The sequence below is a fragment of the Pongo abelii genome, chromosome 12 (genome assembly GCF_028885655.2).
Source record: "Pongo abelii isolate AG06213 chromosome 12, NHGRI_mPonAbe1-v2.0_pri, whole genome shotgun sequence".
In the NCBI taxonomy this organism is placed as follows: Eukaryota; Metazoa; Chordata; class Mammalia; order Primates; family Hominidae; genus Pongo; species Pongo abelii.
The window spans coordinates 101,802,559-101,821,181 of record NC_071997.2 but is presented as its reverse complement, the minus strand read 5'-3'; the positions used below and the strand labels follow the sequence as shown (position 1 = coordinate 101,821,181).

Genomic DNA, 18,623 nt, shown 5'->3' with positions numbered 1-18,623 from the left:
ACATAATTACTGAACACAGAAGGCCGGACATCTCCCACTCTTTGTTCTGGAACCAGCAGATCCATCTCAGCTCTCAGTGCTGCTCAGGATAGCAAGTTGACAGGGTTTTTCAATCTCTGGCCCCAATCCACCTCCTCAGGCAGTTCTGCTGCCTGTGCTGACTCGTGCAATCTGGGCTCAGAAGGACCACGTGACTTAAAGAACATAGACTCCTCTGGCTGCATTTAGAGACCTCCTAGAAATGACCATTACTCCAATGCACCAGGATCCTTCTGTTTTTCCAAACAACTAATCTTGATCTTTTACATTGCCTAGCCCCTTCCAAGTGAGTGGAACACTGAGGTTTGGTGGAAACCCTGGGGGAAGTGGCAGCTTCTGCTCTCCAGGAGGATCAGCAGATCTATGGAGGCTGCAGAGGTTTCTCTAGGGATACTGGCAGGACCTATGTTAGCCGGTACCAAGCACCACCCAGATGGCAGCTGTGTGTGCATGTGCATGTGTGTGTGTGTGCGTGTGTGTGTGTGTGTGTGCGCAAAAAAGAATCTTCTCAAAAGGCAAATGCAGAGCCTAGCTGGGACAGAAAGTGTGGAGTTGGGCCAAGACTTATTTTTGAAATGTTTCCTAAAAAAGATACCTTGGTGTCTGGGACCAGAGCTCCTTCAAGTCTTATTTTAGCCCTGCTCAAATCACATCATACAACAGTAATAATAGATGACACAATTGAATCCTCACTCTGTCTCAGGTATTCTTCCCAGAGCTTTCAGCCTGCACAGTAACTCTCTGAGGTGGGTGCTGCAATTCCTCCTCTCATGGGGTGGAGAGGGCAAGTCACAGTCAGTGAGTGGTGGGGCCTTAACATAAACCCAGATGGTCTGGGCTCTCCCCTACCAGTCGGTGCCCTCACGAGCTCCACGAGAATGCCCTTTGAAGATTATCCAGACTCACTGCCTCTGAAACCTTTATTCCATATTTGCTTTTCTGTCTTTTTTTTTGAGACAGAGTCTCACTCTGTCGCCCAGGCTGGAGTGCAGTGGCACCATCTTGGCTCACTGCAACCTCTGCCTCCGGCGTTCAAGCGATTCTCATGCCTCAGCCTCCGGAGTAGTTGGGACTACAGGCATGCACCACTATGCCTAGCTAATTTTCTGTATTTTTAGTAGAGACAGGGTTTCACCATGTTGGCCAGGCTGGTCTCGAACTCCTGACCTCAGGTGATCCGCCCACCAGAGCCTCCCAAAGTGCTGGGGTTACAGGCGTGAGCCACCGTGCCCAGCCCTTCTGTCTTTTATCTTGAATGCTGCATGCTGGAAGATTCTGGAAAGATGGAAAATCATGGGTCTGGGTCATCCCTCACTTGCTAAAGCATAGTATCTCCCCTTGATATTCCTAGAGCTTTTTCATGATATTTCTCAGACTTTCCACCTAAAGGATCAGAGAAGCATCATTCCCTCCTTTCACCTGAAACGGGAAAGTTCCTCCAACTGCAACAGCTGTAAGGAGCAAAGGTAAGGCCTGCAGCCAAGGAACTCCAGGAATGTGCCAGACTCAGCACCCTGAGCTCAGGAATGGTCTGTTTGAGGGCCAAGAGTACTATGCCTCTTCTCCAGGGGACTCACATCTGTGTGCCATTCTGGTCTGAAGCAGGGAGGGAAAAAGCAAAGGCTTCCCATACCTTCCTGCATCTTCCTACAGTCAATCCACCCCTGAGCCAATCGTGCACTCAAATCTGCCTCTTTTTTATATCCGCAAGCCTGATCTACACCCCTGGTTTGCCCTCCTGCAACAGCTTCCTAACTATTCTTCCTGCCTGCAGAAGAGTCACTTCCAACCACTCCTCCCACCCTCTCCACAGCCCTTCTCTCTTCCATCTTCCTAACACACTGCTTTCACTGTAGGACCCTCCCCCAACCTTCAGAGCCACCTGGAGTTAAACCTTCACCGGCATAAACCTTCACCGGCATCTCAAGGTCTCCACCCTCCTGTTAGCTCTTCAGCACCCTGCCCCCACGTTCCCTTGCAGGAGCCTTCTGGCCCTGCTAAACCAGCCCAGTCACTGCGCTTGACTGTACCTGTGTTACAACCTCCACAAACCTCCCTAGATTCTGTTACCTTCCCTCCTCCAGCTGCCCAAACTGTCACTGTTGTGCAGTTTCGCTGAAATCACTTCCTCCACCACACTCCACGTGGCCGTCTGGTATGACTATTCCCCTTTCTAAATCACTGTACCATCTTCCTAGGTAACTACTGCCTTCTTGCAGGCAGGGGCCACATTTCCACTTCTTTAAATTCCTGTGGACAAGTTATTCAAGCTACTGGAGTCAATTTCTTCATCTCTAAAACCAGGGTCATAGCAAAGTTGTGAGGCTGAACCGAGGGAACATATATATGGTGCCTCCCACACATCAGGGGAATGGTATGATCAATACGTGTTTGCCAATTGTGGCGCTGGATTTATGTGTGAACATGGATAATTCTTTGTTGAGCGAGGATGGTTTTAAATTTCCGGTGATTTGATTTTCTCCCTCTGTTCTGAGGATTCACTAGCTCACCTGCACCTGCACTCCCAATCCCTGATATTTTCAGTAGCCTGAGAAGGAACCACGAGGTGCTCTTTGGGCCCCTATTCACTCAGCTGATACTGATGGACAGTGTGAGTGCCAGGCACCGTGCTAGGCTCGGGAGATGCAAAGATAAGTCAGCATTCCTGCCCTAGCTGCTCAGGGGCTTGGAAGGGAGATAGATAGTAAGCTGATGTCTGCAATGCACAGCAACGGGTGCTCCTCAGGGTGAGCATGGAGGATGGAGGGGCTGCCAAACTCAGTCTGAGGGGCAAGAGGTCTTCTCGAAGAGAAGACCCTCCACCCAGACTCCCAAAACACAAAAGGGCATCCTGAAGAGAGAAAGCAGCCATGATGAACCCTGAATCCTCACAGCACAGTAGGCACAGGCCATGGCCTGATGGGGGCAGCCTTGACTTCAGGGTGGGGGTGGCAACAGGAGCTGTGCACCCACAGCATGTGAAGAGTTTCAGGTGAGGAGTGATCCTTCTGCATTTAGAAAGCCAGAGCCAATGAGGAGGGCAGCTAGGGCCTGCCACAGTCACCCAGATGAGAGGGGGCAGCAGCTGAGTTTGGCAGCAAGATACCTCAGGGAGCAGGAGATATCTCAGAGGAGACAACAAAATGGGGGTGGGGGGAGAGCAGGATGATGCCACAGATCAGGGCTTGGGTGAAAGTCTGAAGGGTGATGGCACCCGGCCTGAGATGAAGCAGACGGGAGCAAAGAGGGTGCTTGCTATCTTGAGAGGCAGGGCAGGAAGGTGTGGGACAAGGAGTACATGATGCTACCTTATGAGGAATCAAGGAGGAGAGACAGAGAGAAGCAGGGAAGCAGAAGAGACTCAACCACCACGCCAGCTCTGGCCAGGCCACGGTTATCATGAGGGTCAGGAGGGGAGAGCAGTTTGGATAATACAATAAAATTTCCATGGAGATCAGCGATTCCTCTTGTTGCCTCGGGGACAGCAAAGATAAGCTCAAGGACATTTACTGATCTTGCTGCTCCCTAGGCCAGTGGGACCCTCACTTCTCTGTGATCCACAGAGTCCCCAGTGGAGTCCTGCTTCCATCACATCCCATGGTGCCCGCTTACTTTGCCAGTCGCCTGGGGCCTCACGTGGCCCTTAGCGCTCCATCCCGTGTCTGCCACCCTTGGCTCAGAGGTCTCCCTCCCACAGCAGCCCCCACCCAGCTGTCATCTCCTCTCCTGCTCTCGTCATCTCTTGTCAAACACATTTTGTAGTTGCTGGCCCCCGGCTCTAAATCACTCCCTCTGCTGGCCTTGGCTTCCATCCCCAGTATCTTTCAAGCACAAATTTCACCAGACGTGATATTGCAGTCGCCTCCTCGCTCATTTTGCTTTCCAGTTTTTAAAGTAAGTCTGACATTCAGGCAAATGGAATGTTCAGAGCCAGGAGCCAAGGCCAAGGCCCGGAGCTCTCTAAGGACTTCCCTGCCCACATGCCCTGCACCCAGCCCACCTTGTTCTCAGCTCCACTGTGACTCACATGAACCGCAGCACCCCGACTCAGAGCTAGGGAGCAGGGTGCAGAGCCAGGACCTCTCTACATTCATCCATGTCACCCGTTTCTCCACCCCCGGCCCTGTTACCTGTCTGCCCTGCCTCCCAGACCTGCTTTGGCCCACAGCTGCGGAGCAGCAGGAAAAATGATGAAGCCAGAACTGTTGCTGGTCCTGATGCCCCCTCTTGCCTGGGTGACTGCAGCAGGCCCCAGCTGCCCTCCTGATGCCAGTACTAACTTGACTACTCAGGGTCACAGCTAGCAAACAGTCACCAAGTGCTTACTAGAGGTTAAAGATGAGGCTCGGCATTTGACATCAATCATTTCACCTCACCCTGAGGACCATTATTATTCCCATTTTACAGATGAAGAAATGAGGTCTCTGGGAGTTTGAGTAACTCACCCATGGTCCAGCTAGTAAGTGACAGAGATGCTGTATGTCAAAGCTCACAGGGCTAGGAGACCTAGTCCAACCACTCAGTCAACCAGTTATGTTGCCTGGGTCTCAGCTTCCTTCTCTGTGAAATAGCAATGACCTCTTCACCCAAAGGGCTACTGAGGACATGAGAAAGAGATGGGAAAGCACTTCGTGAAGTCCTATAGAAATACAAGGCATGGGCCGGGCGCGGTGGCCCACACCTGTAATCCCAGCACTTTGGGAGGCCAAGGCAGGTAGATCACCTGAGGTCAGGAGTTCAAGACCAGCCTGGCCAACATGGCAACACCCCATCTCTACTAAAAATACAAATATTAGCTGGGCTTGGTGACAGGCATCTAAAATCCCAGCTACTCAGGAGGCTGAGGCAGGAGAACTGCTTGAACCTGGGGGCACCGTGGTTCGAGATCAGGCCACTTCACTCCAGCCTGGGCGAAAGAAATACAAGGCATGAAGAGTCTTACTCTAAGGGCTTACAGCATGGTTCATCCTCTCCTGTAGGAATTACCCCAGGACCTTCGTCTCAGCACAGAGCCTCCTTGAAATTTCCTCAAGCCAATCCTACTGGCCCTGTTTCTTCCTGGCAGTAGAGGCACATGTGTTATATCATAAGAGCCAGTGGTTCTTTGAAGCACTTGGGGGCAAATGGTAATGGACAGTGATCCAGGTTTTAAAGGGAAGACATCTGTGTATTTCAGCTCCTTATTCTAGACTGAAAAATGTGGGCAGGTCACCAATGTTTGCAGTCAAGCTGCCTTCTACGTGATGTGCCAACTCCAGGAGCAAGCAGCTTTGCTGTTGCTGTGTTTAATAGGTCTGGGGCTTTCAGGTAAGTGAGAAGACATGTCAAACCAGCCTACATGTGCACCTCAGGCTGGGAGAGGTCTGGTGATCTGCACTGTGTGGAAGGCATGAGAGGGTGGAGAAGGCCTGCATGAAGAAATGGACAAGGTGGCAATAAAAAGGGCTCTGATGCTCTGCAGGGCCCTGGAGTCCTGTTAGGAAGGGAAGTCTGCGAGGGGAAAGAGTAATCCAGGGCAGGGGGAGGGGCACCACTGCCGAGCAGGAGGGCTTCATGTTTCTGGAAATAGCATCCAACTTACTTAGTACCTAAGCCAGTTTCCGCATGCTCTTACCGGCAGAAGTATTTTCAAACTAGCAGACAGAGCTGGAAGTGACCTTAATAAGCATCTCTGGCTTACTTCTCTCATCTTACATGGGAGGAAACAGATACCCAGGGAGCTGAAGGCATTGTTGGGCAGTATCTCAGAAAGGGCATGCACCTTCTCAGGCTCAGGCCAGTTATTTTTTCCCCTTACTTTATCATGCTGCCTCACAATGTTCAACAAAATGGCAAAAAATAACCAGAAGAAAGGCAGGTTACTGAGGAGGGGACTGAGAGCCAGGCCCTCTGTGCCTGGTTCTTGGGTAAAAGGCACAGACAGATGCAGAGAGAAGGGGCAAAACACTTGCGAGGGTATGCAAATGGTCAAGAAACTTAGGAAAATGTGTGCCACTTCATTGCAGCAGGGAGGCGCAAATTTAAACCACAATAAGACACCACCACTCAGCCTCCCGGTAGGCAAAAATGAAACAGACAGACGATAGCAAGTGATTGATAATGAGGACTTGGAGCAACAGGGACTCTGCTATAAGTACTCCATTAAATATTTGATGATATCTACAAAAGCTTCTAGGGGTATACCCTACAGAAACATATATGCCTGTTCATCAAAAGACAAGTAGAAGCTTAATCATAGGAGCTCTAGTCATAAAAGCCAAGCTGGAAAAACCCCAAATGAGCACTGATAGTCGAGTAGATACAGAAATTGTAATATATTCATATAAAGGAATACTACACAGCAGTGAGAATGAACAAACTGTGTCTTGCAAAATGTGGCTGAGTTTCATGCACAGAACTTTGAGGGAAGCCAGATACACATGAGTACATACTGTGTAATCCCATTTATATAAAGTTCAAAACCAAGCAACATCAATCTACAGCTTTTGAAGACAGGGCAGCCACGGAGAATTCTGATGGGGCATGGGCACAAGGGTGGCTTCTGGCAAACTCAGAATATTCTTTAACTTGATGTAGGTACTTGATGCAGGAACATAGGTGTGTTCTCTTTGGAAAAATTCTTCAAGATATACCTGTGGGAGGTGTGTACTTTTCCATATGTATCTTATATTTCAATAAAAGATTTCCTTGAGAAAAGACGAAGAGAGTTTCTGGTGTTGGGGCAGATTTTGGTTGTGGAAGAAGATTTCAAAAGCCACTGAACTGGGACATGGAAAGCTCATGAAATAGACAAAAGCTGCAGCCAAACTCAACAGCATTGTCTTCTCCACCCCCCGCCCCCGTGTTCCCCATAACACTGAGGAGAGCACCCCCAGAATGCAGAGTGCAAATCCAGGGAATCTTCTTCACCCCTCTTCCTCTGTCCTTTAAAGACAGATAATTCAGAGGCGAGAGAACTGATACCACACTGCCCTTGGTGTTACTGAAACCCTGAGTTCATGGGCCAGGGCTTATTTTCAAGGCTAGCTTAAGGGACCATGCCTCCTGTGGAAAGTGATCTGTAAGGTGGGGAGGTACTAGTGGCCTGGGGAGGGTAGTAAGGTAGCTGCCACTTGTCCACTTAGGGGATTTATTCACTGGGGGCATTCAAGTTCCATGAGGGCAAACTTTCAGTCTTTTTTTTTTTTTTTTTTTTTTAACTGATCTATACCTAGTAGTCTTAGACTCAATAATTTGTTGAATGAATTATTCCTGGCAAATATTTAATCCAAATCAGTTTTCCATCCTGGGCACTGAACATATCTCTACATCTCTTTCCACATCTATTTCCCCTGGCTCATTCCCCAGGTAATGTGAAATGTAGGAGGCAAACTTAGGGAGGGAGAAGGGAAATCTGTCCCCAGAACAAAGACCACTTGGTACCTTTCAAAGCCACACAAGGTTCTTCTTGGGTTACCTGCCCACAGGCATTTGGCCCAGATGGCAGAACACCAGATAACACTATTTATTGAATTAGATAGCTGAAATGTATTATTTTAGTACCTCTGGGCAAAGCTAAAATATAATAATCAAACTATTTTAATTAGGAAACCCAGAATCCTCATCTATCACCTCTTCTCTTTCCCTAAATCACAAGTCAAACACACACACACACACACACACGCATACACACACACACACACACTTTCTCTCTTTCTAACTCACTGAACTTTAGACATAATAAGAAGTTTTATGTTTGTGACAGAATAAAATAAAATATATGGACCCACAATCTGAAAAATTGATTTTGCATTTCAGCCAAGCGTGGACTGGCTGTGTGACCCTGGACAAGTCCCCTAACCTCTCTGAGCGCGGGTCCCCTGACCTAGGTGTGGGGTTAATCTGCTAGTCTTGCTGTTCTGCTCAAGTCTGTGCAGCCCACACTGGTGCTCAGTCTGGAAACCCAGCAGTGAGTCTGGGGATGAAGGACAGAGTCCTTTTCCAGGCCCTACCAGCTCCTTCTCCCCTAAGACTAGCTCCTGCTTCTCACTGTTCCTGCCTCACTTCAGAACAAACTCCCCATGGAAGATCCAATGTCCCCACCCTGAGGATGAAAATGCTTTCAGCCAAGTTCTCATATCAGGCTCTAGCTCCCGGGCCAACCGCCTGTTCAGCCTGCACTTTGTCTGGGACAGTTGTCCAGCCTTGGGGCAGGGGCGCCACTCCTGCCTGGTACTCTTTTCTCTGTCACACTTTGGCTTTCTTCCTCCTGGCCGTGGTGCTGGCCAGGAATATGTTATTTAGGGCATCTCCCAGGGTTGCTGTGACAATGAGGCAGTGACAGTGTGAACATGGAAGCATTCCAGGGTTTACTGAATAAACTTTAATCTCCTTATCCTGAATTCAAGACTGCCACAACATGTCCCCAAGTTATCTTCCAGAATATTCTCCTCCATTCCTCCCCTCCATCATTCTACACCTTAAGTAAATTGGGCTTACTCCTATAAAACACTGGCTCTTCTATCTCCTTATATTTCCTTATGCTCTTCCCTCAACTTGAAATGCCTACTACCTGGTAAAATCCTACGTGCCCCACTCGCCAGCACACTAACTGCAGCCCACGTCATCTACTTCAAGAAGCCTCTGCCTCCCAGCCACGTGTAAATTCCTTCTCCTTCACAGGCCAGCCTAATGCTATTTTGTCTTTTTCACAGGACAGCTCCTAACTCCTGTGCTGTGCTGCATGGCCAAGATGGAAATAACTACACTCAAACCAGGGACAGGGCAGGAGCTGGGTGCCTGAACACTGAGGGCAGGAAATCCGTGTATTAATTCCAAGAGCAAGGGTATGGCCTTAGCGTAATCCACATTTGAGCATCAGGAATTGGTCCCATGTCCATTTCTCCCACTAGGCCATGAGCCCCTGGGGAGTGGAGACTAGTTCCTAACACAGGACTTGGCACATGGCAATTGCTCAATAAATGTGTGGAGTAAAGGAATGAGCAAACAAGTGAGTGAATGAATGAATGAATGAAATGTACAATGCAAGGTCAACGTTAGCAGGAATTCACTAGGAAACAAGGTGCAAGGAAATGAATTAGCTAAGGCAGTTTAGATTAATTCTCATCAGTGTTGTTGATTGGTCCCCCTTTGAAGTCTGAGGAGTTACCCCTTCAGGAAATCTCCCTGAAACTCAAAAAAACAAGCACTCAAAGAACAGCAGCAGGGGCCTGCAGGCTCAGGCTTCAAGGAAATCAGGGGACCAAGACTGGGGAGGAATCCTGACCCAGAGGCCCTTGCTAACTCCTGTGCTTTGCTATGTGGCCGAGACAAAAATAACTACACAGAAAACAGACAGGGCAGGAGCCCCTGTGGCCGTTCCTCCCCTCTTACTCTGGCAAGATGGCACTGCAAACTGCCCCGGGCTGTGGACACAGTTCTGCTACAGAGCCACTTCCAGGATGTCCTGCAACTCTTCCTGCTCTTCCCTTCCTCCCCCAGAGGAGGAGATGCTCTGGAGTGAACTCAGAGATCAAACTCAGAGATGCTCTGGAGTGAAGGCACTTAGGCCCACTATCAACAGACTCACATCCTGTATTGAAAAGTGGCACATGGAGGACCAGAATGTCACAGATGGGGAGAGCTTGTTTGCAAAAGCTAAGTATCTGTGATGGGCTCCCCCTCCCCTCCCCTCAGCCTTGGTGTGGAATCACTAACGCTGTGCTGAGCTAGTGGAATAGCCTTGACTCTGAGGGAATATGAACATTTTTTATGCTTTGCCATTCCAGCTGTAAAGATTTTTATCCTATTACTGCTAAGTGACGAGTACAAGGAGAGAAATGATGATGATCTTTGGCAGCCATTCCAACCGAGTAAATAGAAGGAGGGAGAAATGCTACAGGAGGCTGGGCCACTGCCCCTTCATTTTCCAGGAGGAAAAGGAGCCAAGGAAAAATGCCTTCCTGGTGGGATGTATCAAAGTGTAGAATTTTCCCTCCAGGCAAGTGATGGGTGCCCCACTGTCTGAGCCATTTAGCACCGCACTGGACAAAGGCTGGGAGAATATGTGGAAGAAAACACACAGACCCAGCCAGGCCAGGCAGAGGTGACCCAATGAGGCTTCCCCAGCTAGAGCTTCCAGCCCACGGCTCACAAGCTCAGTCCACCCTGAACCTGCTCCCTGCAATCAAAGCAACCCCATAATAGGCGCTGCTAGCAAGAACATACATACGCTTTATCAAAATATTCCCTCCCTCCTGGAGGGGTGTGTCTCTATTTGTGGCTGCTTGTCTGCCAGATGTTTTATGTACCACTTGGATAATGGCAAATCCAGCTGTTGTCACCAGAATGGGGTGATGGGATGGAAGTGGGATGACTGGAAAATGAGGACTACTTGTTGGACCGGTCAATGCTTTATGTATTGAAATGTAATTGTGGCTAATAGTTCTCTAATGTATTAAAATGTAATTGTGGTTTTTTCCACTAAAGGTAATGGCAAAAGACGCAATTACTTTTGCACCAACCTAATATATGAACAGCAGAACTCCTCTGGACAATCATCTCAGACTCACCCCAGCTGGAAGCTATCTGTTCCTTACAGTGAATTCGTTATTTGAAGCACATCACCTACCTCCCACCCCCAGTACATGTAGCCCCATTTTATTCATCTTTGTGATCTCACAGGACTTAAGCAGTGACCTGGAAATGGAGGCTCTCCTCTGTGTTAGCAGAATTGTTGACCTCATGAGGGGAAGTTGGAGCTAGGATGTCCCCAGGCAAGCTCCATGTTTTGTTCAATTGAGGTGAGTGGGGGCGAGTGTATGAGTGTATATCTGGAATGAAGAGACCATAAATGGAAGAATGTATTCATCTATAATTGTGTGAAGACTTGAGGAATGATGAAGCTTCGAGGTTAGCCAGTCCAACACCTTTATTTCACAGCTGACAAACGAGGCTGAGAGGAGCAGGGATGTGCTGAAAGCCACTCAGGGGTACCTTGTTGTCACCTTGTCACCTAGCCTGAGACTAGGGATGAGAGGACAAGGCTGCAGCAGAGACATGCATGTCTACAGGCTGATGACAGAGGTTTCCATCTCAACAGTGAAGATCACATCAAATGCGTGTAAGGGGTGAGGTGGGCACGGGAAGGCCGCTAACCCCAAGCATGAATGAGTAGGGCATGCCTGCAAAGCTGTAGAACTCACCTTTTGAGCCATACTGGATGTGGCATCACTCAGTGCCCACCACTAAGGACCCTGGAAATCCTGAGAAAGGCTCAAAGCCTGCCCCTGTCTTAGCTTCTTCTACTCCTGCCCTCTGCTATCTCACATTCCACATAGACTGGACTGTCTCTCGTAAAATACCGTGGACTTCACAGGCGAAGAACCAAAAGAAAAATGGCTACTCGCTTCCATTGCAGATAGGGAAATTAAGCCCCCAGGCCTCTCTGGGCTTCTTTTATCACATGGTGCCCTGCATGGCTTGCTTGTAAGGGGTCCACACCGCCGGTGCATCTGGGGATTCAATCAGCACAGCTACCTGCTGGGCGAAACTTCTACAGCCTTCCTCCTTTCTCCCCCTCCTCAACCACCTGCTGCCTCCCCCATCATGCAGCATCTTCAGATTCCTGAGCTGCTCACCCCAACACCCGCCCTCCTGGCAGCACTTGCTCTAATGCTCAGCTAATAGTTCTCTGTTTCAGGCGCTGTCCAAACGCATCCTATAAATCAGAATCCAATTACTGTGGTAAGAAAATTGGAAGCAAATTTAATAAGCTCAGACCCCTCCCACATGCGGTTTCTTCACCCTTCTTTTTTCAGTAATGAGAACTCTTTAAGGGAAAAGCATTTTTCCTTTAACTCAGAGTCTATTCTCCTGATTCCTTCCACAAGGCCCCTGAGGATCGAAGGGTGAGGAGAAGGGGCTTCCTTTAGCTCCTCTTTTCCTTGTTACACGTAAAGCAGGTGGGAGAGGGTGGTCAATTGCTTTTCCAGTGTTATCCTCCCTTTCGTTTGTTCAACATTTATTGGATTCCTATCACACACAAGGAAAGCACTGTAGGAGATGCTCAACATGTTACTCACCCCAGAGGGCAATTGATATCAGTAGGACCTTAGCTGCAAGGCATGATGGGAACACAAAGGAGGCCCAGCAGGGGCAAAGACTGTATCAGTATGATTGGGTGTCCTCAAGGAACCAGAACTCCAGAGTGGGCCAATGGCGATGGGGCCAGGAGTGACCCCACAGTAGGAGCTTCTCGGTAGAGGTGATGCCAATTGCTAGGAGGATGGCAGGACATGAAGCCTGTGAATGAAGGAACTGGGAAAGGAGGGAGGAGCAAGAAGGAACCAGAGAGGCCAAAGTCTCCACAGAGCCCGAGACAGAAGTCATGTCAGTGGAGAAATGGAGAGGGCTGTAGTGTGTGGGGAGGTGGTGGCCTTATTGCAGGGCCTCTACTCTCTACTCAGACCCTCAGCCTTTTGTCTGCACCAGTCCTACCTATGAACTTCACCTGGGCCACAAAAATAAGCCACAGATACAGGCTGATGCTCTGTGGTTTCTAAACTTGAGCCGGCATCAGAATCACCTGTAGCTCTTGCCGAGACACAATCAGTTCAGATCGCTAAACTCCACCCCCAGAGTTTCTGATCCAGTAGTTCTGGGTGAAACCTAAGAGTTTGTGTTTCTAACAAGTTCCCAAGTAAAGCTGATGCTGGTGGCCTGCTGGTTTGGGGAACCAGAATTTGAGAATGGTTGTTCTAAGTCCCTGCTATTCAAAGTGTGATCCATGGACCAGCGGCATTGGTATGACCTGGGAGCTTGTTAGAAATGCGGACTCACGGGCCCCATCTCAGACGTACTAAATCAGATTTTAACAAGATCCTCAGAGGGGTTCTTTGTTTGCCTATTTAAGTTTAAGCTTACCTAGAGCAGTGGTTCTTAACCCTGGCTGGGGAGCTTAGAAAAGAGATACTTCAGCTGGTTGGAGTCTGGATATCAGCATTGAAAGAAAGCACCACAAGTGATTCTTGTAAGAAGCCTGGATTGAGAAATGCTATGACTGATGCTAAGGACCAGCACCCCATGCTCATGGGGATTTGACACCACTCACTTCCATTTCTCTGGCATTAAATCTGACCTTGAAACCCACCTCTGTTCTCCTCTGCCCCCCTCACCATCCCTGACAACTTAGTGATCTTAATGCTCTTTCCTGGTACTTGGGGTATAGATGTGTGCTCCGTTTGGGGGTTTAGTTGCGTCTCTTGCCTGATCATCTTGAGTTTTCTGGCAGAGACCTCTCCTTCCATTCCTGGCCCTTCAGTATCAGCCTGCCCACATACCCTGTAATAATAGCAACAACTAGAATTTGAAAAATATTTACTATTAGGTAGGTAAATACCATACATATATATATATATATATATATATATATATATATATATATGTTATTTGCTCTTTATAAAAACTGAATTAGGTAGGATCATTATTGTGATTTTTACCCCTATTTTCCAAAAGAGGAAACTGAAGTACAGAGAAGCTAGGCAACTTTAAGTTTACTCCTAGTCAGCAGCACAACCAGGACTGTAAACAGGGCAATCTGATCCCAGGATCAGTATCCTTAGCCCCTGGACTGTTACTGCCTTCCATTCAACTCTGCTTTTACAAAGAAGGCTTGGCCTTGTCCTGTTGCTGGTGATGAGGTTGATAAGCATGTTTACATTTCATTTTTGAGAACTTAGGTAAAAAGCAGGGCTGGATTTACAGCAGAGATCTTCACTGCAATTTCTCCCCCAAGGGGATGTCTATGGCAGTCTGGAGACATAGTTGGTTGTCACAACCTGGGGAATGTGCTACTGGCGTCTAGTAGGTAGAAGCCAGGGATGCTGCTAAACAACCTACAATGCACAGGACACCCTGCAACAAAGTATTATCTACCCCCAAATGTCAGTAGTGCTGCAGAGAATCCCTGGTCCCCAGAACACAGGTCACCAGCAGCATTAGCTGTTCAGTTCTGAGGCAGACAGGGCCCAAAAGGCCCCAGGGCCCTGTCAGCCCAGACAGGCAAGCTCCAGGAATTGCATCAGGATGAAGCCAGGACACAATGGGGAGGCTGGAATCACAGAAGGATTAAGAGACATAGCTGATGACTCCAACCTAGAGTCAGGGTTTCCCTGAGAACCAAGAGCTGGAAGTGGGAGATCCTGTAGACAGAAGGGCCCAGTTGAAAGAAGAAAACAGGGCTTTGCTGGCAGTCTTTGGAGCTCTCATCACCACAAGGGTGACACCAGTATGGTGACTAAACTTGGCTTGGAGACGGCTGATCCAATTGGTGGCCCCTTACAGTGCTAGCCTGGGGCTTTGCACATAGTAGGTGATCAATACCCCTAGATGGCTGCTGGTCCCATGTGCTTGCCCTCATTCTCCATTGCCTGACCTTTCCTTTTCATGCACATTCAGAGTAAGTTCTTTAAGTCTGAAATTCTCTGAGTAACACAATCCCAGCTCCCAAAGGGCAAGGCTCGTGCCCTGAGGCAGACATATGGCTGATACACTTTCCCTTTTTGTCTTCCCAAAGGGAGTCTAAATTCTGTCTAAATCCTCTCTTCCCTTCTTGCTGCAATCCCAGCAGATCACACTTTCTTAACAGATGGAACACACTGGGGTAGGTGCAAAGCCTGGAACTGGACACCGTGAGCTGGGCTCCTTGGAAACAGGCTCAGTTCTTCATCACCTACCACCACATATGCCCAGCCCTTGCAAAATGTTAGTTTCTGCCTCTAAATGATAGAAGAAGGTAAGCGTAGAAACTAGTCCTGCTCAGGGTATCCCCAAGTACCTGCCTGCTCAGTGAATTACTTGTTGCCTTCTTTCTGCAGGTGGGAGCAGTCACAGGTGTCTCTTGGGGGGCTGTCATCCAGATGTGCCAGCAACTTTCCTGGCTAGGAGACCTCCCTTTGTCCCTCAAGAAAGCCCTGGCCTCTGGACTCAGGACAAGGGTCCATCTGCCTAAGACCCAGCGGAGCTTCTCAGGCTCCTGTCTCCTGTCTCCTCCCTCTTCCCCTCTCTCCTATCTGCAGTTTCTGCTTGGGGAAATACAATAACCTAATATTTAAATAAAATTCTCTCAGATGCCAAGGAGTAGGACAAGTACCCAGGAATTTAAACAGGAATAATGCAAGACTCTGATTTTCAGACGCCTTCAGGCCAGTAGAAGGAAGTAAGCAGGTATAGCCCACGCCCTGGGTCTCTGGCAGTAGGGGACTGCCAGGAACTGCTGCTAAGGCAGAGTCTCATGGGTCCCTTGAGGAGAGAGTTAAATTCACAGAAAGTCAGAGTTAGAAGAAGCTGTAATATCATCTAGTTCACCCCCCTTGCTATATTTCATAGGGAAACCAAGACTTCAGCTGCTTTTGGCAATGATGGGGATTAACAAGGACTGGTTGAGTCACTCCAAAGCACACATGCTGTTTAGAAGACAAGGTTTCCGAGTAGTGCAACCTAGTTGGGGAAATGGAGTCTGCCAGCCTTCACAGGGTACCAACTTAAGAACTGCCAGAGGAATCAGCCTCATAAGTCATGAAAATTCCTGCTCTACTGCTCATAAACCCCAGTTTCCACAACGTGAGTACCCATGGACTCAAACAAATATAAGAGGCTAAGAAGCTAACACCAGTACCACAGCCTCTCAGCATGCCAGTCTGCTATTTAAGTCTGGTGCAAAGTCAATTTCCTGTAGCAGACAAGAAAGGCCCACACAGGTCTTTGGCATTTCTGGGCCCCCAGTTTGGAGGCCAGGAGCCCAGGAGTGGAGAAGCTGAGATTAAGATTGACCTGCTTACTAGGTCTTACCAGGGAGCATAAGGGCTGCTATGACTCTAAAAAGGGTTGGTCGTGAGGCAGAAAGTCTTCACAAAGCCTTTGCTTGCTAGGAAACAAAGCTTTCTACGTAGTTCCAGGCCTGATCTCTGCAACCCACTGAAGGCGTGGCCTGACTAAAGGCTGGCAGGGTGGAGCTGTGTGAATGAGCCCCTCCACAGGCAGACAGAAGAACCAATGGCAAGCTGGCTCTTCTCACATGGCAAAATGTCCAACGGCTGGCACAGGAAGGCTCTCTCCCAGTCACAGAAAACACCACCCACCTACCTGCCCCAGGGTCCAATCATCCTGCCTTCCCCTACTTTGGAACCCAGGCTTGGGTGAGGGAATCTGCCAGGGAAAAACAGGCCTTGGCTGTAGTGTTTTTGGTGCTCTATGGGTTCGTGTCAAATGATCCCTAAGGTGAGGAGCAGGTTAAAGTGAAAGAGGCCACCCCTGCCCCCAACCTCCTGGTGGGAATTGGGGGGTTTGTGATGGCTCTCAGTAGTAAGCAGTAGGCAACACAGACAGGGTCAATCACCAAATCCGAATCCCTTTAGTGTTCAACTGGCAGCAGATGGTCCAGCCTGGTTCTTAGCACTGGTGCTGCACATAGCAGGCCCCAGATCAAGCCTGCTGTTGATATCTTTTGACTGCGGGGGTAACAGTGGGAGAAGGAGGAAGTACCTCAGATGGCGAGTGTCCGGGACGGCCCGATTGCTGGAGATCCGCTCACTCTCCCGCTGGTTGAAAGCATACAGCTTATAGGGGTCGTCACCAACGCGCCACTTTTTGGCATTCAGATACCGCCGCTCATCAAACTGGTCCCACAAGTCGTCCCAGTCAGCATCCGAAGGCTGTGTGACACGAATGGGAAGTCTGTGAGAACAGCTCCCTGCCCTCCACTACCTCCCGTCTGCCTATCAGTACCCAACCCCAGAGACCAGGCTTATTCTGGCAAGGTTTGGCTCAAAGATGGGGTCAGAGGCAGAACATCAACTAAACCATCAGCAACAATAAAAACAGAACGATGACAACAACGGCTGCCACCGCTTTCAGAGCACTTCTATATACTGGGTGCTGTTCTAGGATCTTGACTCACATTACATCATGTAGTTCTCAGAGCAATTCTATGAGAGGGAGGCTGTGCATACCCTTATTATACAGATGAGGTAGCAGCCTGGAGAGGTAAGTACCTTGTCCAAGATCCCACAGTTAGGAAATGGCAGAAATGGAACTTGAATTCTAGTATCCCAACCCCAGAGGCCATCTCTCCAGGGCAGTCTGAGAATACCTGGTATGAAAGTGCTGGCCCCATGGCTGGCACAGAGTTTCATGAATGAATGTCATTCCTCCTCTGCTGTAGAAGAGCCAGCGATGGGAAGGAAGGAGGAGTTCTATCTACAGTGGTGTGCTGCTCACCGCCACCCTATCTGTTCCTTTCTTCCTCCTACCCAGGAATCTGGTATTTTTAAGAAGCATCAGTGGGGGAGTGAGTAATAACCCTCACCGTACGTGGATAGAGCACTTTAGAATTGTAAGGTGGCTTCTGTATTCATGATCTCATTTCATCTTCACCAAAACCTTCTGAACTGAGTAGGGAAGATGAAGTTCCAAAAGGTTGACTGGCTTGTCTGAGGTCACACAGGTGGAAAGGGGCAGAGCTCAAAGCAGAGCTCAGTCTCTTGGGCCCCTCCAGCAGAGGAGGCAAGGGAATGCCTCCTAGCCATAGCCCAGGCTGCCTAGTGTGGGTCTGCCCTGCCCACACCAGTTCCACAGCCAACAGACTGTCCACATAGCTAGCAGGAGGTGTGGACTTCAAGGCCTTGAGAAGCTGGACACTTAAATTTGGTGGTCACTTCCCAATGCATGTTAGCACTCTCACTCCTGGGGAAGAGCTGGTCTGTATCTAAAACAGCTCAAAATTTTCAAGTTCATAAAACATAAGGCTCTGTGTTTCCAGGAAGAATGTGTTGATCAGGTTCTGATCTGGAACATGAGGGTTGTTGGTATCCTGGGGCTGACATTGTCCCTGAGGGTGGGATGCTCATTCATGTGTTACTGACCCCAGTGGCCGTGCAAGTGTCTCAAGCTGCCTGGGTACTAACTAAGGGCACTGAGCTGAGAACTGCCCATCCCATTACTGAGTAGAATGCACCTCCTGCACTCGGGAAATCTGACCAGGGTGGCCCAGGGCAGGCTCCATAGACAGCAGTGCAGGGGCTTGTCCCACGTGGCAGGTTAAGAGGGGCTGCTGGCCAGTGTGCATGTTCATCTGGGCACCATGGTGAGCTTATCCAGTAATTGATTTCTCTCTCTCTCTGTTATCTCCTTTTTAAAAACAGCATTCTCCTGCTAATAGCATAAATTGAAGCTTTGGAGACCAGAGATTTTTATCCAATAATTGATTTTATTAATGTCCCGTGATACTGTGGCTACAGAACATTCTAGAGGAAATCAGTGGGGCTGTGAAACCCCCAGCCTGTGCTCTGCAATGTCACAGCCTGATAGCTATCACCTCTGCTTGGAACATCACCCCATGGTGACCCTGAAATCCCATCCTCGTGGGAAGGGCCATAGAACTGTCTCCCACTGGCTTGTTTCCAATTTAATTCATCGCAATTTTCTAAATAAGTTGTGAACCCTTACAGTGCTGTGAGCTAGGGAGGAGTGAGGTGGAGCTGGAAGGCCCCTGCTCTCGAGGGGATTGCAACATTGCAGAGAGACATGCATGGAGATGCCTGTAACAC

At 48.9% G+C, this 18,623-nt stretch overlaps 1 protein-coding gene across 2 annotated transcripts in view; it reads right to left on the bottom strand.

Moving 5' to 3' along the window:
* Positions 1–18,623, bottom strand: part of GALNT14 (polypeptide N-acetylgalactosaminyltransferase 14) — a 239,918-nt gene that overhangs the window by 68,755 nt on the left and 152,540 nt on the right. For both annotated transcript variants that reach the window (XM_063713209.1, NM_001131380.1), the window contains 1 exon segment: positions 16,561–16,730. In XM_063713209.1, coding sequence (XP_063569279.1) covers positions 16,561–16,730 — 170 coding nt within the window.